At 51.0% G+C, this 24,182-nt stretch overlaps 1 protein-coding gene across 2 annotated transcripts in view; it reads left to right on the top strand.

Annotated features, from left to right (window-relative positions):
- Positions 1-2,583: 2,583 nt before the first annotated feature.
- The window catches only part of ARHGAP40 (Rho GTPase activating protein 40), a 46,656-nt gene continuing 25,057 nt past the window's right edge, over positions 2,584-24,182 (top strand). The window contains exons 1-9 of one of the 2 annotated variants that reach the window (XM_075571885.1): positions 2,584-2,794; positions 7,842-8,008; positions 11,411-11,631; positions 13,184-13,262; positions 14,871-15,016; positions 17,292-17,457; positions 20,926-21,017; positions 21,268-21,345; positions 22,437-22,596. In XM_075571885.1, the coding sequence (XP_075428000.1) occupies positions 7,864-8,008; positions 11,411-11,631; positions 13,184-13,262; positions 14,871-15,016; positions 17,292-17,457; positions 20,926-21,017; positions 21,268-21,345; positions 22,437-22,596 (1,087 nt within the window). In that variant the 5' untranslated portion in view covers positions 2,584-2,794; positions 7,842-7,863. Of the gene's footprint in view, positions 3,301-7,841; positions 8,009-11,410; positions 11,632-13,183; positions 13,263-14,870; positions 15,017-17,291; positions 17,458-20,925; positions 21,018-21,267; positions 21,346-22,436; positions 22,597-24,182 lie in introns of both variants that reach the window. The other variant, XM_075571884.1, reaches the window with a different exon arrangement.

Below are 24,182 nucleotides of genomic sequence, written 5' to 3'. Positions count from 1 at the left end.
CACTCACTCGCACGCAGACACACACATGCATACATTCACTCACACGCACGTGTACGTTCACTCGTTCACTTGCACACGTAAATTCACTAGTTAGTTCACACGCACATGTATGTGTGTATATATATTTATACATACAATACATATATATATATATAATATGTACAAACACTGTGTTTAGCATTGGCATGTGTGTGTGTTCCTTTACTCCCTATATACACACTACTGCACATAAATATTTTATTTAGCATGAGAAATATATCACTGCTGGTGCGTGTGTGTATATTCTGTCTATCTATGTATCTATCTCTCGCTCATGGACCAGAAGTGCTGTGTAACGTGATTGTAGCACACACCCGTGGTATTATTAGCTGTGTAAATACACCCCAGGCTTTCTCTAAGTACCCGTCACTCGGGGTGTGCGTAAGAGGTAGGTTTTGACAACATCCCCTTCATCATCATTATTATAATGATTATTATTATTATTAATGTTACGTCACGCTGCAGCAAATTCTGCTCTGGCATAAACCGAGGTTCCCTCGCTCCCCGTACCGGCTCAGGACTCTGGGTAGAAAAGTGCCGATTTCAGTCAAACTTTGCAGCGTTACCGTGCGAATTACCCCCCCCTCCCGCCCCCCCGCTACATTTACGCTAAAAGAAGAATTTCTTCAGGTATTTGAAGAAATTCCGTCACAAATGCCTCTCGCATACGACATGAAAACTTCCGCGTTTATTACATGGTTGGCGAGCGTAGAGAGGAGCAGGGAATTTCCCCAAAACGTCTGCAAAGAATGTGAAATAATGACGCTTTTTTATATACATGTATGTGTATATGTATGTATGTGTGTATATGTATATGTGTGTATATATAGCAAATGGAAATATTACTGTGTATTCATTTGCATGTCTTAGACAGGTGTGCAACCCTGTCTTTCACCATTATCACGCAGCACTTCCACTGCAGCAAGGGATTCTGGGAAATGACATGCAAATGAGTGTTTATGTATATGTATGTATACTGTTCTGCTGCCCTTCTGGATGGTATCGTACTCTTTACATTATTTATGGGACTAGTACCAGGCCTCTCTGGATATCTACTTTGCTATATATATATCTATCAAATACAAAGATCACTTGTGAGCACATTGACATGTCGTAGACAGGTTGGCAACCCTGCTTTTCGCCATTATCCCCAGCATACAGTGCTTCCACTGCAGCAAGCTGTGACCATGCAGCAAGCTTAGGCCTATAGGGAACCATGTTAAAAATGGTTTTGAAGCAAAAGGTGACACTGTGTGCGCATTTGCATGTCATTTCCCAGAATCCCTTGCTGCAGTGGAAGTGCTGTGTGCTGGGTGATAATGGTGAAAGGCGGGGTTGCAGACCTGTCTAAGACATGCAAATGAGCATACAGTAATATTTCCATTATATATATATATAATATTTTGGCCCCAAATTAGCCAGTTTTTTTAAATACAAATCCCACTTGTGGTGCTTTTGCAAGTCTGCTGTCCTGCCCTTCCCCATTATCTCTTAACATACAGTGCTGCCAACTGCGGCCAGGATTTCTGGGTAATGACAGGCAAATCGGCACACCGTGTCACTTTTTTTTTTTGCTTCTTATCCATTGTAACATGGGAACCCCTATAAGTTTGTACGCCTGCCGCATTGCGCAGCCTGAGTCATAGAAGTGCAGAGCCAGTGAACCTACTCGCAGACCGCTTTTGCGACCTTTTTGGGTCTCCTCCGTGCCAGGCCGGTTGCTGGCTATGCCAGGTGAAGCTGGTACGTGGGTATAACCAGACATTTAAAAAAAAAAGTTATGGTGGGTAATAAAAAGTGACAAAAACACTCCACCTTCTTTTTAATTAATCCCATGCTGTTCCCCCCCCCCCCCCTTGGTGGTTGCCAGAAGCAGAGCGCCCCCTTTGGTATACGTCTGCAATTATTATAATAACCCCCCCACCCCCCCAAAAAAAGAGTGGGACAAATTAAATGTGACGGCACACTTCGTGCCCAGACATCTCTGTGCAGAATTACAGCCGTCCTACTGCTGGTTATATGCCAAGGCAGAGGACCGGTACCGTTTCGGCTCTCTCCACGTGCTGCTGAAAAGGGGGCAGTCCCGCCCCCCCCCCCCTGTCGCCTGTGAGGCCCGCCGTCTTTAAACACGGCCCCGTCCGCCGGGCGTAGCTGCAGGAATCCCGATCCGAGGAGGCTGCAGAACCAGTGTGGCGAGTTACCGAGAGAGAGACGGAGACACACACACACACGGAGACGGGGGGCCACCATGTAGGGCATCCCAGCTCTTGCTCCCGATAACCGCGGCACGCAGTAGGACGTGGGGTGGTGAGGCGGTTCTGGTCTCTCTGTCAGTGGTGATATTGGATACCGAGGCTTGAGCCCCATTTCTCCCACGTTCTCTCGTTTTGAGTGTATTGTCGCACGTTTAGAAAGCTTCTTGATCTGGGTTACTTCCCAACAGTTGAGTTGGTTTCACAGGGTCAGCGCTGTGACGGGTGGGGTGGTGAGCCTGAGCTGAAGTCCTAAATACTAAAGGGGTTTTTTTTTTTGTGGAGGGGGTGGGCAAGAGGTCAGATGAAGAGGTCGCGCTCTGGCTCCCGATGCCCCAGTGTCGGTTCTCTGTCGGAGGATCCCTCCATGCTTTGTTTACTCCAATAAAGGAATTTGGCATCATTGGATCCGCTCCTCGCTCCTGTTTGGCTGCGGTCTACTTTTTTGCTTCTATTCGGATTCTGTCTGCAGCAGCACGTCCACCCAAACCTAGGCGGTGACTGTGAATACCATACCTCTATGCTATATGGACATTCCCAATGAAATTGAGAGTGAGTGGTCACTCCACTTACCCCCTTCAGTTTTCAGGGATCATGTAATTGCTTTATGGATACACTCATTTTTCAAGTCCTATTGATGCACCTATTCCTATGGGATCTGGACTTTAAGTATCATTACCAGGCTTGTACTTGAGCACTCTTCCCACGCTTCTTATCAGGAGGATCCCATCTGATTCTTGCTAGCGGTGAACGCTCCGTCTCCCCGCCGCGTCTCTCGGCTCCGTCTCTCCGCCGCGTCCCTCCAGATTCTTCTGGCGGCTGGATGTAGGGTTATTTTTTCATCCGGCGGTTGTAGGGTTCCCCGAGCGTGCTCTCCTGTGCTCGGGGGGGGGGGGGGGGCGAGGGGAGAGATGGAAGACCCCGAAGTCGTCTCTGTGGGGTTTCCTATAACCCGGATTCCGAGACCCCAAATCCTGAACGGCAGCCACGTGCTTCCTCACACCGGCAGGTACACGGTTAATGGCGTTTTTCCCCGTTCTGTCACTGACAGGGTGTAGGTCCAGTCCAGTAGGGAAGGGGTTAACTCCTTATCTGCGCCTCCTGGCACTGATGTAGGTCCAGTCTGGCAGGGAAGGGGTTAACTCCCTAGCGGCGCTTCCAGTCACTGACGGGGTGTAGGTCCAGTCCAGCATGGAAGGGGTTAACCCCCTAGAGGCGCTTCCTGTCACTGACAGGTTTGTAGCTCCAGTCCAGCAGGGAAGGGGTTAACTCCCTAGCGGCGCTTCCAGTCACTGACGGGGTGTAGGTCCAGTCCAGCATGGAAGGGGTTAACCCCCTAGAGGCGCTTCCGGTCACTGACAGGGTTGTAGGTCCAGTCCAGCAGGGAAGGGGTTAACTCCCTAGCGGCGCTTCCAGTCACTGACGGGGTGTAGGTCCAGTCCAGCATGGAAGGAGTTAACCCCCTAGAGGCGCTTCCGGTCACTGACAGGGTTGTAGGTCCAGTCCAGCAGGGAAGGGGTTAACTCCCTAGCGGCGCTTCCAGTCACTGACGGGGTGTAGGTCCAGTCCAGCATGGAAGGGGTTAACCCCTAGAGGCGCTTCCTGTCACTGACAGGGTTGTAGGTCCAGTCCAGCAGGGAAGGGGTTAACTCCCTAGCGGCGCTTCCAGTCACTGACGGGGTGTAGGTCCAGTCCAGCATGGAAGGGGTTAACCCCCTAGAGGCGCTTCCTGTCACTGACAGGTTTGTAGCTCCAGTCCAGCAGGGAAGGGGTTAACTCCCTAGCGGCGCTTCCAGTCACTGACGGGGTGTAGGTCCAGTCCAGCATGGAAGGGGTTAACCCCCTAGAGGCGCTTCCGGTCACTGACAGGGTTGTAGGTCCAGTCCAGCAGGGAAGGGGTTAACTCCCTAGCGGCGCTTCCAGTCACTGACGGGGTGTAGGTCCAGTCCAGCATGGAAGGAGTTAACCCCCTAGAGGCGCTTCCGGTCACTGACAGGGTTGTAGGTCCAGTCCAGCAGGGAAGGGGTTAACTCCCTAGCGGCGCTTCCAGTCACTGACGGGGTGTAGGTCCAGTCCAGCATGGAAGGGGTTAACCCCTAGAGGCGCTTCCTGTCACTGACAGGGTTGTAGGTCCAGTCCAGCAGGGAAGGGGTTAACTCCCTAGCGGCGCTTCCAGTCACTGACGGGGTGTAGGTCCAGTCCAGCATGGAAGGGGTTAACCCCCTAGAGGCGCTTCCAGTCACTAACGGGGTGTAGGTCCAGTCCAGCAGGGAAGGGGTTAACGCCCTAGCGGCGCTTCCAGTCACTGACGGGGTGTAGGTCCGGCAGGGAAGGGGTTAACTCCCTAGCGGCGCTTCCAGTCACTGACGGGGTGTAGGTCCAGTCCAGCAGGGAAGGGGTTAACTCCCTAGCGGCGCTTCCAGTCACTGACGGGGTGTAGGTCCAGTCCGGCAGGGAAGAGGTGCGTAGATGGGGTGCAGGTAAAGGGACGGGGACTGCGGGGAGGCGCAGAGGGGAGGCGCTGTAATGTGCATCACGTTCCGGTTCTGCCCTTCTCTTTCAATCAGATTTGTGTCCTTGTATTAGGAGCAGGGGTGAGAGGTATAGCTGCCTGTGTTTTTTATGAGGGGGGGAGAGGTATTTGTGTATGTGTAATAGAGGGGGGGGGGAGAGATTAAGAGGTATGTTACCCTGAAGTCTGTAGTAGGTGGGGTAGGTGTGTGCCCCTGATATCTGTGTACTAGGGGGGTGAGAGGTGTATGTGTCCCTGTATATTCAGAGGTAAGAGGGGTATGGGTCGCTGTGTATTAGGAGGAGGTGAGGGGCATGTCTCCTTGTGCAGTAGGAATGGGGGAGGTGTATGTGCCTCTATTAGAAGAAGGTGAGGGGTATGTGCCCCTGTGTATTAGGAGTGGGGGTAGGGTATGTGTTGCTGTGTATTAGGAGGGGGTAGGGTATGTGTTACTGTGTATTAGGAGTGGGGGTAGGGTATGTGTTTCTGTATTAGGAGGGGGTGAGGGGTATGTGACCCTATGTATTAGGAGTGGGGGTAGGGTATGTGTTTCTGTATTAGGAGTGGGGGGTGAGGGGTATGTGTTACTGTGTATTAGGAGGGGTGAGTGGTATGTGCCCCTGTGTATTAGGAGGGGTGAGTGGTATGTGCCCCTGTGTATTAGGAGGGGTGAGTGGTATGTGCCCCTGTGTATTAGGAGTGGGGGGTGAGGGGTATGTGTTGCTGTGTATTAGGAGGGGGTGAGGGGTATGTGTTACTGTATTAGGGGTGAGGGGTATGTGTTACTGTGTATTAGGAGGGGGTGAGGGGTATGTGTTACTGTATTAGGGGCGAGGGGTATGTGTTACTGTGTATTAGGAGGGGGTGAGGGCTATGTGTTACTGTATTAGGGGTGAGGGGTATGTGTTACTGTGTATTAGGAGGGGGTGAGTGGTATGTGTTACTGTATTAGGGGTGATGGGTATGTGTTACTGTGTATTAGGAGGGGTGAGTGGTATGTGTTACTGTATTAGGGGCGAGGGGTATGTGTTACTGTGTATTAGGAGGGGGTGAGGGGTATGTGTTACTGTATTAGGGGTGAGGGGTATGTGTTACTGTGTATTAGGAGGGGTGAGTGGTATGTGCTCCTGTGTATTAGGAGGGGTGAGTGGTATGTGCCCCTGTGTATTATGAGGGGTGAGTGGTATGTGCTCCTGTGTATTAGGAGGGGTGAGTGGTATGTGCCCCTGTGTATTAGGAGGGGTGAGTGGTATGTGCCCCTGTGTATTAGGAGTGGGGGGTGAGGGGTATGTGTTTCTGTATTAGGAGGGGGTGAGGGGTATGTGACCCTGTGTATTAGGAGGGGGTGAGGGGTATGTGACCCTGTGTATTAGGAGTGGGGGTAGGGTATGTGTTTCTGTATTAGGAGTGGGGGGTAAGGGGTATGTGTTACTGTGTATTAGGAGGGGGTGAGTGGTATGTGCTCCTGTGTATTAGGAGGGGTGAATGGTATGTGCCCCTGTGTATTAGGAGGGGTGAGTGGTATGTGCCCCTGTGTATTAGGAGGGGTGAGTGGTATGTGCCCCTGTGTATTAGGAGGGGTGAGTGGTATGTGCCCCTGTGTATTAGGAGTGGGGGGTGAGGGGTATGTGTTGCTGTGTATTAGGAGGGGGTGAGGGGTATGTGTTACTGTGTATTAGGAGGGGGTGAGGGGTATGTGTTACTGTGTATTAGGAGGGGGTGAGGGGTATGTATTACTGTGTATTAGGAGGGGGTGAGGGGTATGTGTTATTGTGTATTAGGAGGGGGTGAGGGGTATGTGTTACTGTGTATTAGGAGGGGGTGAGTGGTATGTGCCCCTGTGTATTAGGAGTGGGGGGTGAGGGGTATGTGTTACTGTGTATTAGGAGGGGGTGAGGGGTATGTGTTACTGTGTATTAGGAGGGGGTGAGGGGTATGTGTTACTGTGTATTAGGAGGGGGTGAGGGGTATGTGTTACTGTATTAGGGGTGAGGGGTATGTGTTACTGTGTATTAGGAGGGGGTGAGTGGTATGTGCCCCTGTGTATTAGGAGTGGGGGGTGAGGGGTATGTGTTACTGTGTATTAGGAGGGGGTAAGGGGTATGTGTTACTGTGTATTAGGAGGGGGTGAGGGGTATGTGTTACTGTGTATTAGGAGGGGGTGAGGGGTATGTGTTACTGTATTAGGGGTGAGGGGTATGTGTTACTGTGTATTAGGAGGGAGTGAGTGGTATGTGCCCCTGTGTATTAGGAGTGGGGGGTGAGGGGTATGTGTTACTGTGTATTAGGAGGGGGTGAGGGGTATGTGTTACTGTGTATTAGGAGGGGGTGAGGGGTATGTGTTACTGTGTATTAGGAGGGGGTGAGGGGTATGTGTTACTGTATTAGGGGTGAGGGGTATGTGTTACTGTGTATTAGGAGGGAGTGAGTGGTATGTGCCCCTGTGTATTAGGAGTGGGGGGTGAGGGGTATGTGTTACTGTGTATTAGGAGGGGGTGAGGGGTATGTGTTACTGTGTATTAGGAGGGGGTGAGGGGTATGTGTTACTGTGTATTAGGAGGGAGTGAGTGGTATGTGCTCTCCCCCGGGGTGTTGGGGACCTGCTGTAGCCTGCGTGTAAATCCTGCATACTTTGTACTCTCTATCCCGGGAGGAGTCTCTCTCCGCGGTGATATCTCCGCGGTGAGATATGGTGAATTTCAGCGCCCGCTCTCCTTGGCCAAATCCCACTGTGCCTCACTCACCAGAATTAGACTGTCAGCTCTTCGGAGCAGGGAGACTCTATGTACAGAGCTTTATACGCTGTCAACACTGAGCAAGAAGGATGATTCGTATTGTACCCCTTACCCTAAATAGCCCCTTATCCTAAAAAAAACCCTATCCTTAACCCCTACCCTAACTGCTAACCCCACTACATGAACTTATTTTGCTGGCGAGGCGGCGGAGTGACGCACTGGTCCCATTGCGCAGACCGCCCTGCCTCGATGCCCGCTCCCCTCGTTCATCCCTCTGTCGCCTCTCCCCCCCCCCTGTCGCAGCCCCGGCGCCTTCCCGTGCAAAATGAGTGGACCCCCCGCCGTCCCCTCCAGGCAAGACTCGGACCCCTTCTCCATGAGCGACTTCTGGCGGGAGTTGGAGAACATCCAGCAGGCTCGCGGGTCCGACGCGGAGGAGGGGAGCCCCCCCGAACCCAGGACCCCAGAGGGTAAGTGACCCCACCCCCCTTTCGGTGACACCCGCAAAGTGACGCCCCAAGTTATAACATTCATTTTAATATTACGTAAAGATGGGTAAATCTATCAATAAATCGTACAGAGCAAAAAACAAAAAGGTTTATTCAAAGGCATTATAAATCTAATTAGTATGTAGTCCGAAATACTGTATACAGAACAAGAACAGAGACATAAGTCCCTCATTGTGCACACTTGATATCTTTATGGGAAAAAATGGGATATGACGGATAATTAATATATAACTTTTCATTGTAATATTTAACGATCCAGTCCAAGCATTTTAATGCTGCCGTTCAAGCAATATCCTACATGTGTTTTAAAATCAATCAGTTCTGTACTATGATAAAATACTTGTGGCATTTAAAATGAAAATTAAAAAAACTATTTTAAAGAAATGTTAAATGTATTCTAATGTAACAAGCATTTTGAGTTCCTATAGCAACCATTTACAAAGTCACATCCCCTTTCCCTTCTGAAACAGCATCACCTTTTTGAGCCCTGCCCTCTCTCTAGCAGTGAATCAATTGCATTTAGTGCCTGTCTGGTCACATGATCTTCCTTCAGCCAGTGAAATTCAGCAGCTACAATGTATCCTGATATTACTAAGGTAACATTATCTGTTGTTACAGCTTGCAACTCAACCGGCTGGGAATATTGACAACAAATTATCCCAAACAGGAAAGTGTTGCAAAGATCTTGCACTGCTGGGGAGGTGGCTAAATCCTGCTATAGGAATCAAAGGAGGCTCAGCGTATTAAAACTCATTAAAAATGGCAATGTGTTGAATGTTTAAATTAAACAAGGTAGCAAGTACCTAATACTACAGAACGGATTAATTAAATAAAAAACACGTAGGATATATTGCTGGGATTGCTCCTTCAAAATGCGAGGTCACGGGTCACGGAAATATATGAAGGACACAGACATTGTACTTTTGTTCCCAAAAGGGACATTATCTCACAAATAGTGTAATCAATCTCACTAATATTAATAAACGGCAGGGACACTATGTACCACGTCCAAAAGCGTGTGTGGTTCAGGATGTTTGGGATAAAAGCAACAGAACGGGATATCTTATGAGGATTTACTTTTTAAAACAAATCAGTTCTGGAGTATTAGATAATACATACCATTGTTTAAAAAAAAAAAAAATCAACTCCGGGCCATTTTTAATTTATTGAGCCTCCTTTGATTTCTATAGCAGGTTTAGCACCTCCCCAGCAGTGCAAGATCTTTGCAACACTTTCCTGTTTGGGATCATTTGTTGCCAATGTTTCCCAGCAGTTAGAGCTGCAAACTGTAACAATAGACAATGTTACCTCGTTAAAATGTTCTGCTTTTTCAACGGGAACACTGGGGGAATGGGGGAGATTTCTGTAGGGGAAATGGGGGGGGGGGGGGAGATTTCTGTAGGAGGAACTCCTTTTTATGAAGGTTTCATTTCTGTAATGCAGCGCACAAGTAATACTGTAGGTGGGCCTGTACTCCATACTATGTCCCTGTCACAAAGAGCCTTTAGGTGCCGGGCTCTGTATTCCTGTGCCGTCCATGCCTATAGGTGCCGGGCTCTGTATCCCTATGCCGTCCATGCCTATAGGTGCCGGGCTCTGTATCCCTGTGCCGTCCATGCCTACAGTCATGTGAAAAAGAAAGTACACCCTCTTTGAATTCCATGGTTTTACATATCAGGACATAATAACAATCATCTGTTCCTTAGCAGGTGTTAAAATTAGGTAAATACAACCTCAGATGAACAACAACACATGACATATTACACCGTGTCATGATTTATTTAACACAAATAAAGCCAAAATGGAGAAGCCATGTGTGAAAAACTAAGTACGCCCTTACTGCTTCCATAGGGATTAAGATGCTAAGTAGCAGACAGGTGCTGCTAATCAAATGCCCTTGATTAATTGATCATCAGCAAGTGTGACCACCTCTATAAAAGCCGAAGTTTTAGCAGTTTGCTGGTCTGGAGCATTCAGGTGTGTGTTAACACAATGCCAAGGAGGAAAGACATCCGCAATGATCTTAGAGAAGCAATTGTTGCTGCCCATCAATCTGGGAAGGGTTATCAGGCCATTTCCAAACAATTTAAAGTCCATCATTCTACAGTGAGAAAGATTATTCAAAAGTGGGAAACATTCAAGACAATTGCCAATCTTCCCAGGAGTGGACGTCCCAGCAAATTCACCCCAAGGTCAGACCGTGCAATGCTCAGAGAAATTGCAAAAACAAGAGTTACATCTCAGACTCTACAGGCCTCAGTTAGCATGTTAAATGTTAAAGTTCATGACAGTACAATTAGAAAAAGACTGAACAAGTATGGTTTGTTTGGAAGGGTTACACCAGGAGAAAGCCTCTTCTCTCTAAAAAGAACATGGCAGCACGGCTTAGGTTTGCAAAGTTGCATCTGAACAAACCACAAGACTTCTGGAACAATGTCCTTTGGACAGACGAGACCAATGTGGAGATGTTTGGCCATAATGGACAGCGCCACGTTTGGTGAAAACCAAACACAGCATATCAGCACAAACACCTCATACCAACTGTCAAGCACGGTGGTGGAGGGGTGATGATTTCGGCTTGTTTTGCAGCAACAGGACCTGACAACCTTGCAGTCATTGAGTCGACCACGAACTCCTCTGTATGCCAAAGTATTCTAGAGTCAAATGTGTGGCCATCTGTCCGACAGCTAAAGCTTGGCCGAAATTGGGTCATGCAACAGGACAATGATCCCAAGCACACCAGCAAATCTACAGCAGAATGGCTGAAAAAGAAAAGAATCAAGGTGTTGCAATGGCCCAGTCAAAGTCCAGCCTCAACCCGATTGAAATGCTGTGGCTGGACCTTAAGAGAGCTGTGCATAAACAAATGCCCACAAACCTCAATGAACTGAAGCAACGTTGTAAAGAAGAGTGGGCCAAAATTCCTCCACAACGATGTGAGAGACTGATAAAGTCATACAGAAAACGATTACCTCAAGTTATTGCTGCTAAAGGTGGTTCTACAAGCTATTGAATCATAAGCTGTACTTAGTTTGTCACACATGGTTTCTCCATTTTGGCTTTATTTGTGTTAAATAAACCATGACCCGGTGTAATATGTCATGTGTTGTTGTTCATCTGAGGTTGTATTTACCTAATTTTAAGACCTGCTAAGGAACAGTTGATTGTTATTATGTCCTGATATGTAAAACCATACTTTCTTTTTCACATGACTGTATAGGTGCCGGGCGCTGTATCCCTGTGCTGTCTGAGCCTATAGGTGCCAGGCTCTGTATCCCTGTGCCGTCTGAGCCTATAGGTGCCGGGCTCTGTATCCCTGTGCCCATCCAGACCTAGAGGTGATGATCTCTGTTTTTGTCCTAGAGGGTGAGGCAGAGGCCGACTGGCTGCAGGACACAGGTCTGTCCACTCTGATTGGGGACCAGACTCCCCCCGCTGACCACGTCCTGCTGCTCTCCACCCTGACCCCCACGCAGGCGGCGGCCGTACAGCGCCGCGTGGATCACTACTCCCGCTCCGTGCGCAAGCGCTGCAAACACCCGGCCCGGGACGTCCGCGACGTGTTCAAGAGAGCCGGCATCTACGTAAGTACCTCCCGGGGGCGCACCCCCCAAACCCCCAACCCCCCATCCCTGCCGGGACATTACCTCCAAGGACCCGAATCCAACAGATTGGGGGGTTCTTGTCTGAAAAATTTAATTTTTATGCAGATGTGCTCAATTTTATCAGTGAAACCCCATTAAGTCAGGCTGACCATCCCCCCCACCCCCTCCACCCCCCCGCCTCAAAATGAGGGAGACTGGCCCCCTGAGGGTCGAGCTTCATTTCCTTGTGTGTACAGGGAAAGCGTAAGCCAGGGGTTGGCCAACTCCAGTCCTCAAGGGCCACCAACCTGGTCAAGGTTTTCAGGATATCCCTGCTTCAGCACAAGCGGCTCAATCAGTGGCCCAGTCGTTATGACTTTTTAATTGGGGGCACAATACTTTATTCACATCTGACGGTACTTTCAGGACACACAGATATATATATATAGTTAGATAGATATAGATATGCGAACTTTCGAGATACACTGATCTCTTCTTCCCGGCGATGCTACATTGAATAAAGCAAGCAAGGGGTTTACTCAAAAACAGTGTACCTTGGAATGTGACTAGAGCCCATCCCTCCATCCCTCCCCGCACTACACAGGGGGGAGGGATAGGTTCAGCCACAGATAACATTCCAAGAGTTACTGTTTTTGAGTAAAACCCTTTGCTTGCTTCATTCATTGTACCATCGCCAGAAGAAGAGATCAGTCTATCTCGAAAGCTCGCACAAATAAAAGCATTTAATTAGCCACAGAACGGTATCGTCTATTCAGTTTTGATTATTATAGCTCGGCTAACACGGTACTGAGATAGTGTGTGTGTGTGTGTGTGTGTGTGTATATTTATATACCACAATTATTAAGGTTATGGTGGGTAAAAAAAGTGACAAAAACCCTCCACAGTAAAGCATATAGCAACTGTAAATATTACTGTATGTTTATTTGCATGTCTTAGACAGGTCTGCACCCCTGCCTTAAACCATTATCACTCAGCAAACAGCGTTTCCACTGCAGCAAGGGATTCTGGGAAATGACATGCAAATGAGCACACAGTGCCACCTTTTGTCTCAAGCTCGTATTACACAAGCAAATCCTCAAGCCAATGCATGCTGCTTGTGTAATACGAGCTTGAGACAAAAGGTGGCACTGTGTGCTCATTTGCATATCATTTCCCAGAATCCCTTGCTGCAGTGGAAATGCTGTGTGCTGGGCGAGAATGGGGAAAGACAGGGTTGCAGACCTGTCTAAGACATGCAAATGAACATACAGTAATATTTACAGTTGATATATATTCTATTTCTCAGCACGCACTGAAAAAAAGGCCTCAGCAGAGGCAGGTGGGGTGCACGGTAAAGGGTAAATAGTTAGTCTAGTCACAGTTAGCATTTTTGACCCAATAAACCACTTTTTGTGATTATCTCTAGTGTTCTGCCGGTATATTGGATCTCTACGGATCCTTACAGAATGTGTGTGTGTGTGTGTGTGTGTGTGTGCGCTCACACTCTTTCTGTTTCCCGGGCCCCTGTTTTCACAAACCACTCTGTTTTCAGGAAAGTCTTCCAGAGGAAAACGGGACGGAGCAGAAGGTGCGTCACCTTGCCCCTACGGCTCCTGGGAACACCCCAAAATGTAAGGAAGGCCCTGCTGTGGCTGTGTGTACAATTCTGGGAAGTTAAGGGTGTGTGAATTTTTATTACACTGTGACACCCGTAGGTTGCTGTGTGGTGTGTTTCCCAACCTCGCCTCCATCATAGTTTATCGTTCATTCCTTCTGCTGGCGATGGGACTTGGTCACCACGGGAGTGAGCCCTTCCCTGGTACCCCCAGCCTTTCCTAACTCCCATATCCGTGTTCCTGGGGTGTTACGAGGCAGAGGAACAGTGACAGAGAGAAGAGACAGGATGGTCACCTTGAGAGGGAGAGACATGGAAGGACAGAGAGAAGGGACAGGATGGTCACATTGAGAGGGAGAGACATGGCAGGACAGAGAGAGGGGACAGGACGGTGACATTGAGAGGGAAAGACATGGAAGGACAGAGAGAAGGGACAGGGCGGTGACATTGAGAGGGAGAGACATGGAAGGACAGAGAGAAGGGACAGGGCGGTGACATTGAGAGGGAGAGACATGGAAGGACAGAGAGAAGGGACAGGGCGGTGACATTGAGAGGGAGAGACATGGAAGGACAGAGAAGGGACAGGACGGTGACATTGAGAGGGAGAGACATGGAAGGACAGAGAAGGGACAGGACGGTGACATTGAGAGGGAGAGACATGGCAGGACAGAGAGAAGAGACAGGACGGTGACATTGAGAGGGAGAGACATGGCAGGACAGAGAGAAGGGACAGGACAGTGACATTGAGAGGGAGAGACATGGAAGGACAGAGAGAAGGGACAGGATGGTCACATTGAGAGGGAGAGACATGGAAGGACAGAGAGAAGAGACAGGATGGTCACATTGAGAGGGAGAGACATGGAAGGACAGAGAAGGGACAGGACGGTCACATTGAGAGGGAGAGACATGGCAGGACAGAGAGAAGGGACAGGGCGGTGACATTGAGAGGGAGAGACATGGCAGGACAGAGAGAAGAGACAGGACGGTCACATTGAGAGGGAGAGACATGGCAGGACAGAGAGAAGGGACAGGGCGGTGACATTGAGAGGGAGAGACATGGAACGACAGAGAAGGGACAGGACGGTGACATTGAGAGGGAGAGACATGGCAGGACAGAGAAGGGACAGGACAGTGACATTGAGAGGGAGAGACATGGAACGACAGAGAAGGGACAGGACGGTGACATTGAGAGGGAGAGACATGGCAGGACAGAGAGAAGAGACAGGATGGTCACATTGAGAGGGAGAGACATGGAAGGACAGAGAAGAGACAGGATGGTCACATTGAGAGGGAGAGACATGGAACGACAGAGAAGGGACAGGACATAGACAAACTTCAAACAGTGTGGTCACATCATGGATCATATGCACTTAGCAAACCAAGTAGACGGGAGGACAGCGACGACCCGAAGGCATATCCTTGGTGGGCCTGTGTCACCGCATGGGGTGTGATATATTTCGGGGTGAAATCTCCATGCTGGCGATAATAATACCAAGCTGTATTCTGATTCCGTGTCCTGCCCCCCCTCATCCTTCATGTTGGGTCACAGGGGGATGGTTCCGGTAGTGCATTTTTTTTAGGGTGCACCCCTTTAAATAAGCAGCCTCTCTCCCTTGCCCCACAGCCGCCCCATCAGCTTCTTCCAACGCTCTCCCGGTGAACGAAGAGGTTTTTGATACCGATGCGGCGTATTCGGAGCAGGCGGCAGCCAGGCTGAAAGGTTGGGAGGCGCAAGAGGGGAGCAGGACCGAGAAGCCGGGACCCCTTCCTGTGAGTTTTAACAAAGGGATTGTGGCAAGGACCCCTTGGTCTATCTATGCTTCTTCTAGGGTCAGCCACGAACGTCCGCTGCGGTATAACGCCCCCCCATCCTGCGTTAAACGGCATTGACCGGATCGGCCGTGGAAACCTGCGACTGCCCTTCGTGTATAGCCCACTCGGCCAGTATCTGTGGGCCCCTTTTCAAAATGACGTGAAGTGTCTTCCCCGAGCTGGAGGAGATTTTTGGTCACATTCATTGGACTGAAGCTCACCTCTTCTCCGGTGCCGGAAAGACATCTTCACCGTGTATTGATAAGGAGTCGTACTTGAATGTTCGAGGCTCGGAAGTTGTTGTTTTTATTGAACAGTTCCATCAAACGTACAGGACGTTTTCTGCTAAATTGTTGGATGCCAGAAATGCCCCATATTACCACTCCTCCTATTACCCCATATTACCACTCCCTATAACTCCTCCTATTACCCCATAAAACCGCTCCCTATAACTCCTCCTATTACCCCATATTACCACTCCCTATAACTCCTCCTATTACCCCATAAAACCGCTCCCTATAACTCCTCCTATTACCCCATATTACCACTCCCTATAACTCCTCCTATTACCCCATATAACCGCTCCCTATAACTCCTCCTATTACCCCATATAACCACTCCCTATAACTCCTCCTATTACCCCATATTACCACTCCCTATAACTCCTCCTATTACCCCATATTACCGCTCCCTATAACTCCTCCTATTACCCCATATTACCACTCCCTATAACTCCTCCTATTACCCCATATTACCACTCCCTATAACTCCTCCTATTACCCCATATAACCCCTCCCTATAACTCCTCCTATTACCCATATAACCGCTCCCTATAACTCCTCCTATTACCCCATATAACCGCTCCCTATAACTCCTCCTATTACCCATATAACCCCTCCCTATAACTCCTCCTATTACCCCATATAACCCCTCCCTATAACTCCTCCTATTACCCCATATAACCCCTCCCTATAACTCCTCCTATTACCCATATAACAGATCCTATAACTCCTCCTATTACCCATATAACCCCTCCCTATAACTCCTCCTATTACCCCATATAACCCCTCCCTATAACTCCTCCTATTACCCCATATAACCCCTCCCTATAACTCCTCCTATTACCCATATAACAGATCCTATAACTCCTCCTATTACCCATATAACCCCTCCCTATAACTCCTCCTATTACCCCATATAACCCCTCCCTATAACTGCTCCTATTACCCCATATAACCGCTCCCAATAACTCCTCCTATTACCCCATATAACCTCTCCCTATAACTCCTCCTATTACCCCATATAACCGCTCCCTATAACTCCTCCTATTACCCCATATAACCGCTCCCTATAACTCCTCCTATTACCCATATAACCCCTCCCTATAACTCCTCCTATTACCCCATATAACAGCTCCCTATAACTCCTCCTATTACCCCATATAACCCCTCCCTATAACTCCTATTACCCCATATAAAAGCTCCCTATAACTCCTCCTATTACCCCATATAACCGCTCCCTATAACTCCTCCTATTACCCCATATAACCGCTCCCTATAACTCCTCCTATTACCCCATATAACAGCTCCCTATAACTCCTCCTATTACCCCATATAACCCCTCCCTATAACTCCTATTACCCCATATAAAAGCTCCCTATAACTCCTCCTATTACCCCATATAACCGCTCCCTATAACTCCTCCTATTACCCCATATAACCCCTCCCTATAACTCCTCCTATTACCCCATATAACCCCTCCCTATAACTCCTCCTATTACCCCATATAACTCCTCCCTATAACTCCTCCTATTACCCCATATAACTCCTCCCTATAACTCCTCCTATTACCCCATATAACCCCTCCCTATAACTCCTCCTATTACCCCATATAACTCCTCCCTATAACTCCTCCTATTACCCCATATAACCGCCACCTATAACTCCTCCTATTACCCCATATAATCTCTCCCTATAACTCCTCCTATTGACACTACAAGATGGCGCACACGGAGGCCCCGATACACTGACCGACACAGAATAGAAATGCGGAGCGTGCCCCCTGGCACTCGGGGGTTAAACAGGAAACAAAAGTGCAGGAAATAATGTAGTGACCGTCCGCCCGTGAAATAACCCCGTCCTGAGCCTGTCTGTGTAGCTGCGCGGTGTGTATGTTAGTAAAAGCAGCGGTACTGTGGCGGCACCGGGCTGATCCGGACGCGGTGTGTGCGCAGAAGTTTCAGATCCGGAAGGGACGGCTGGGAGTGACGCGGATTTCGGACCTGTCCCCTCCCGACATGAAGCAGGTGCCCACGCTGGCGCTCATCGAGCTGACCGCGCTTTGCGACGTCCTGGACATCGAGCTCAAGAGGAACAAGGCTGGAAAACGCAAGGCAACCGGTGGGTCCCTCCTGGGGGTACTTCTGCCACATTCGGCTGTGCCCTTCCTGGCTTCTCCTTGTGCCCTCTGTGCCCTGCTTACTACCTGTGCCACGTCTGCTCGCTGCCTGTTCCCTCTGTGCCCTGCTTACTACCTGTGCCATGTCTGCTCACTCCCTGTGCCCTGCTTACTACCTGTGCCACGTCTGCTCGCTCCCTGTGCCTTCGGTGCCCTGCTTACTACCTGTGCCATGCCTGCTCGCTCCCTGTGCCCTGCTTACTACCTGTGCCATGTCTGCTCACTCCCTGTGCCCTGCTTACTACCTGTGCCACGTCTGCTCACTCCCTGTGCCCTGCTTACTACCTGTGCCACGTCTGCTCGCTCCCTGTGCCCTGCTTACTACCTGTGCCATGTCTGCTCGCTCCCTGTGCCCTGCTTACTACCTGTGCCACGTCTGCTCACTCCCTGTGCCCTGCTTACTACCTGTGCCACGCCTGCTCACTCCCTGTGCCCTGCTTACTACCTGTGCCACGTCTGCTCACTCCCTGTGCCCTGCTTACTACCTGTGCCACGTCTGCTCGCTCCCTGTGCCTTCGGTGCCCTGCTTACTACCTGTGCCATGCCTGCTTGCTCCTTGTGCCCTGCTTACTACCTTTGCCACGTCTGCTTGCTGTCTGTTCCCTCTGTGCCCTGCTTACTACCTGTGCCATGCCTGCCCGCTGCCTGTTCCCTCTGTGCCCTGCTTACTACCTTTGCCATTTCTGCTCGCTCCCTGTGCCCTCGGTGCCCTGCTTACTACCTGTGCCACGTCTGGTTGCTCCCTGTGCCCTGCTTACTACCTGTGCATGTCTGCTCGCTCCCTATGCCCTGCTTACTACCTGTGCCATGTCTGCTCGCTGCCTGTGCCCTCTGTGCACTGTTTACTACCTGTGCCATGTCTGGTCGCTCCCGTGCCCTGCTTACTACCTGTGCCACGTCTGCTCGCTCCCTGTGTCCTGCTCACTCCCTGTACCACGTCTGCTCACTCCCTGTGCCCTGCTTACTACCTGTGCCACGTCTGTTCGCTGCCTGTGCCCTGCTTACTACCTGTGCATGTCTGCTCGCTCCCTATGCCCTGCTTACTACCTGTGCCATGTCTGCTCGCTGCCTGTGCCCTCTGTGCACTGTTTACTACCTGTGCCATGTCTGGTCGCTCCCGTGCCCTGCTTACTACCTGTGCCACGTCTAGTCGCTCCCTGTGCCCTGCTTACTACCTGTGCCATGTCTGCTCGCTCCCTGTGCCCTGCTTACTACCTGTGCCATGTCTGCTCGCTCCCTGTGTCCTGCTTACTACCTGTGCCACGTCTGCTCACTCCCTGTGCCCTGCTTACTACCTGTGCCACGTCTGCTCGCTCCCTGTGCCTTCGGTGCCCTGCTTACTACCTGTGCCATGCCTGCTCGCTCCTTCTGCCCTGCTTACTACCTGTGCCATGTCTGCTCGCTCCTTCTGCCCTGCTTACTACCTGTGCCATGTCTGCTCGCTCCCTGTGTCCTGCTTACTACCTGTGCCACGTCTGCTCACTCCCTGTGCCCTGCTTACTACCTGTGCCACGTCTGCTCACTCACTGTGCCCTGCTTACTACCTGTGCCACGTCTGCTCGCTCCCTGTGCCTTCGGTGCCCTGCTTACTACCTGTGCCATGTCTGCTCGCTGCCTGTGCCCTCTGTGCACTGTTTACTACCTGTGCCATGTCTGCTCGCTGCCTGTGCCCTCTGTGCACTGTTTACTACCTCTGCCATGTCTGCTCGCTGCCTGTGCCCTCTGTGCACTGTTTACTACCTGTGCCATGTCTGCTCGCTCCATGTGCCCTTTGTGCTCTCTGTTTTGGGTGCAGGGGATAAAAGGGTTGGAGAGTTTCAGATTGAAATAGAGCAACTTTAACACCAACAGACGTCAACAAATGGCGCACACCCTTTGGCTGCCCTTTGGGGCGACGCAAATGTAGACTGAAGGGGTTCGGAATGAATGCAGCTGTGATTTCAGAGTCCTTTTGTCCTCCAGGGCATTAGCATTCCAGTGGGTGGGTGTAAGAGATGTGTGCAGAGGTACATTTAATGGAGACCGATTAGGGTGACATTAAATCCTGGCTTTATTGAGCCTTTTCCTTTAACAAGGCAAAATAAACAAAATAAAGCCCTACTCCACTTTGGAGAAATAACTAAACCTTTACTCCAGCCCCATCTAACTGGGTGGGTAGCTAAGCTGATTACTATACATATATATATATATACACACACATACACACACGTCCAACAAGAAAGTCTCTTATATGTTTCTGTTGTTGTAGCTGTAGGGGAAGGCCTCTCTGTTCTCCTGGGTCAGCACCCTTGTGTGCTATGGCACTCTCTGTGTCCAGGTATAGAGGTCTTGTCCCCTTGTCCTGCTGTCAGCATACAGTCCTTCTGTGAGCATCAAGACATCATCTTTTCCTTAGGTCAGCCCAGTTGTGGGCTAAGGAAATCTCTGGTCTGTCCTCCGTCTCCTTATGTCAGCCAAATGTGAGCTACAGAATTTCTCTCCTGTGTCTCGAATGAGGCTTTTTACAGAGCTCTCCATAGTCCAGGTGGAGACTAGTTACTTGAGGGGCTGCAGTTAACCATCTCTCTGCTGGATTCTCAGCGCTCTGAGGCTGCGTTATTTAGATTGGGATAAGTCCCTATTACAGTGGGGCTGAGGGAACACAGCAGTAAGCAAACGCAGAGATTAACCCGTAGCACGCTGGTTATGTGCAGAGGGGAGCCATTGAGCGCAGATGTAGACTGAAGGGGTTCAGAATGAATGCGGCTGTGCTCGCTGCCTGTGCCACGTCTGCTCACTGCCTGTGCCACGTCTGCTCGCTGCCTGTGCCACGTCTGCTCGCTGCCTGGGCACTCTGTCTATTTTTATTTATTTATCAAAATGTGTTACCAGGAAGAAATAAATTGAGAGTTACCTCTTGTTTTCAAGTATGTCCTGGGCACAGAGATATAACAATGCACAGTTACATTAAAAGAACAGGGTCATATTCTCAGACATTTCATGGACAGATAGAGTTGGAAAATTGGATACAGGAGATAAAAGGCCTGGTGAGTTTCAGATTAAACTAGAGAAGCTTTAACATCACCAAACATCAGCGAAGGGCAGCAAATGGCTCACACCCTTTGACGGCCTTTTGGCTGCGCCAAAGGCTGTCCGCCCTTGATGCGACGCAGATGTACACTGAAGGGCTTCAGAATGAATGCCGCTGTGAATACAAAGTCCTTTGTCCTCTTGGCTCATTAACATTCCAGTGGGTGGGGTTGACGTTCCACAAAGGACAAGCAAATGTTAACCCTTAGCACGCTGGTCCTGAGCAGAGGGGAGCAGCTCTTGTGGTGCCCCATCAGGCGTCTGCCTTTGGGATGACGCAGATGTACTCTGCCCTGCTTACTACCTGTGCCTATAACCTCTCCCCTCTCTCCCTCCTCCAGAGAGCCGACTGTTTGGCGTGACGCTCGGCGCTCTCCTGGATCACGACCAGAAGCTGATTCCCGACACCCGTGTTCCCCTCATCCTGCAGGCGGTGAGACTATAGTTGGGATGGGATACAGGGCTTCAGAGCCTGGCACCTCTAGGACTGGAAGGCACATGGGATGGGTGCAGGGATACAGAGCCTGGCACCTCTAGGACTGGGTATACAATCTTCTTTTATAGAGCTCGGTCAGCACTGCAGGAGTTGTTTTCCCCCGGAGATAACCCAACCTCTGCCATGACACCGCAGTGGTTTCCTGGCAAGCCCTAGCTCTGCTCTGACTGTGTTCACCTCCCTGCAGATCCTGGCGTGTTTGGAGAAGAATGGCTTAGAGAAGCAGGGGATTCTGAGAGTTTCCGGCTCACAGGCGCGGATCAAGGTAATAAGGCGTCACGTAGGACTTCCTCAATATACCACATCCCAACACACACACCCCGCTGTCTCTGCACCATTAGCACTGACCCTTCTCTCTCCCTATACCACTTTTCTCCCCGCTCTCTCCCCACTTGCCCCTCTCTCCACACTTGCCCCCAGTGGCCCCTCTCTGCCCCCACTGGCCTGTCTCTGCTCCTCTCGCCCTTCTCTGCCTCTCGCCCCTCGTGCCCTTCTCTGCCTCTTGCCCTTCTCTGCCTCGTGCCCTTCTCTGCCTCTTGCCCTTCTCTGCCTCTCGCCCCTCGCGCCCTTCTCTGCCTCTTGCCCCTGGCGCCCTTCTCTGCCTCTTGCCCCTTGCGCCCTTCTCTGCCTCTTGCCCCTCGTGCCCTTCTCTGCCTCTTGCCCCTCGCGCCCTTCTCTGCCTTTTGCCCCTCGCGCCCTTCTCTGCCTCTTGCCCCTTGCGCCCTTCTCTGCCTCTTGCCCCTTGCGCCCTTCTCTGCCTCTTGCCCCTCGCGCCCTTCTCTGCCTCTTGCCCCTCGCGCCCTTCTCTGCCTCTTGCCCCTCGCGTCCTTCTCTGCCTCTTGCCCCTCGCGCCATTCTCTGCCTCTTGCCCCTCGCGTCCTTCTCTGCCTCTTGCCCCTCGCGCCCTTCTCTGCCTCTTGCCCCTCGCGCCCTTCTCTGCCTCTTGCCCCTCGCGCCCTTCTCTGCCTCTTGCCCCTCGTGCCCTTCTCTGCCTCTTGCCCCTCGCGCCCTTCTCTGCCTCTTGCCCCTCGCGCCCTTCTCTGCCTCTTGCCCCTCGCGCCCTTCTCTGCCTCTTGCCCCTCGCGCCCTTCTCTGCCTCTTGCCCCTCGCGCCCTTCTCTGCCTCTTGCCCCTCGCGCCCTTCTCTGCCTCTTGCCCCTCGCGCCCTTCTCTGCCTCTTGCCCCTCGCGCCCTTCTCTGCCTCTTGCCCCTCGCGCCCTTCTCTGCCTCTTGCCCCTCGGGCCCTTCTCTGCCTGTCGCGCCCTCTTGCCCTTCTCTGCCTCTCGCACCCCTCGTGCCCTTCTCTGCCTCTCGCGCCCTTTTGCCCTTCTCTGCCTCGCGCCCTCTCTCCCACTAGACCCTGCAGCAGCGCTTGGAGAGGGATTTCTACGCAGGTCTCTTCTCTTGGGATGACGTTCCCCCTCATGATGCCGCCGGTTTGCTGAAACTCCTCCTGCGAGAGCTCCCTGCGCCCCTGATCACCGCCGAGTATCTCCCTGCCTTCACCGCCGTGCAGAGTGAGTGTCGGTATAATACATTATCTATGTATATGTGACGGCCGTAATGGAGAGGTCTTATCACGCCAGAGCGCCAGACTGTCAGTACCCAAAACAGCGGGTCACCGGTATACGGTGTCTATCCAGACTCCGCCTGCTGGGCACGTGCCTCGGTCCTACTGACCGCAAGGTAACCCGCTCGGGTAAAAAGGTGCCCAAAAACATCCACTACCATCCCTAGCTTCACTTTGCCAGGCTGGTAGCATCACCCCCACAGAACCACTAGAGGGCCCATCTCAAGAGTCACGCTCCTATACCCGGGATACCCCTCCAGCCAATCCTAGGAACACTGACCCTGACTACACACTGGGAATCCTAGTCGGGCGTTGCTAGGGGGGTAGTTAACCCCCAGAACCACTAGGGGCCCCACCCGAAGAGCCACGCTCTTATGCCTGGGATACTGCCCACCCACTCCTGGGGTCACTGACCCAGATTGCACAACCTTGCCCAGATGCCCGTATGGGTTCTGGGGACAAGGGGACCTCTGTGAATGCAGAGGGTCCCCAGGATTCCCAGATCACACAACACAGTTACACAATCCCTGCACCCAGATCACAATGATCCCACACTCCATAACCCTGGTGGTTTCTGGGGACACTGGAACCTCCACTTAACCTAGAGAGTCCCAGAGCTCCCACAGCAAGTTACTGAATCACAAAGCACATACAGTAACAACCCAAGCCTGAACTCACTAGTGGGTAGCGTCTGAGCGACTGTCACAATACACAATAGGTTCACAAGTTACACAAACCCTGTGGGCTAACACTCAGTCACGACAATAGAGCGTTCAAACAAGAGTTTAACCTAGTGGTTACAGTACACACAATATAACATACAGTGAGCAGCAGTAAATATACCGGGAGGGTGGTAGAAATGAAAGAGTTTTTATTTGAAATGTACAAGTAATAATTAATACTAATAAAACAAGTGGTCAGTTCCACCCGGGGGTGCGGGAATTAGGTCCTTGGGGTGGTGCAGGGCAGTGGGGTAACTGCACAGACCGACATGTTCCAAAGAGAGATCCTCCGAATGTCTTTCCCCAGTGAGTCCGACTCTGGGAAAACAGGACAGGGCTTTTAAGGATTTCCTTGCCCCTCATTCACTGTGGGAATTTTGTACCAAGCAGAGATGGATTTTTTAATCCTCAGCCAGTCACAGGACTATCCCACACCTAACTGGCATGTGAAAATAAGGAATCCGGCACAGAAGGGGTTACAGGCGGTGACCCTGTCTGGAAGTTGATCTCTGCAGGCGTCATGCAGCAAATGGTGTAGGCCAGGCGTGCACAAATTTTTGGAGCTGTGCCCCCCTGCCTGCTTCCCCCACTGCTCGCTCTCCGCGCCCCCTCACCTTTTTTGCTGGCGTCAAATGACGCTGCAAGGTCATGTGATGTCATGTGATGTCATGTGATGTCACATGACACCGTGGCGGCATTTGATGGCGCGTTATCAGGGCGACGGGCGTCAAAGGCCGCCGCAGGGTTGTGGCGTCACATGACCTCGCTGCGCGTTGCCATGGCGGCGCGCCACTCCAAGCCTCTGAATCTC

The sequence above is a fragment of the Ascaphus truei genome, chromosome 15 (assembly GCF_040206685.1).
Source record: "Ascaphus truei isolate aAscTru1 chromosome 15, aAscTru1.hap1, whole genome shotgun sequence".
NCBI classification, from domain to species: Eukaryota; Metazoa; Chordata; class Amphibia; order Anura; family Ascaphidae; genus Ascaphus; species Ascaphus truei.
The sequence above is the reverse complement of the archived record's forward strand: the minus strand, read 5'-3'. Positions and strand labels throughout refer to the sequence as shown.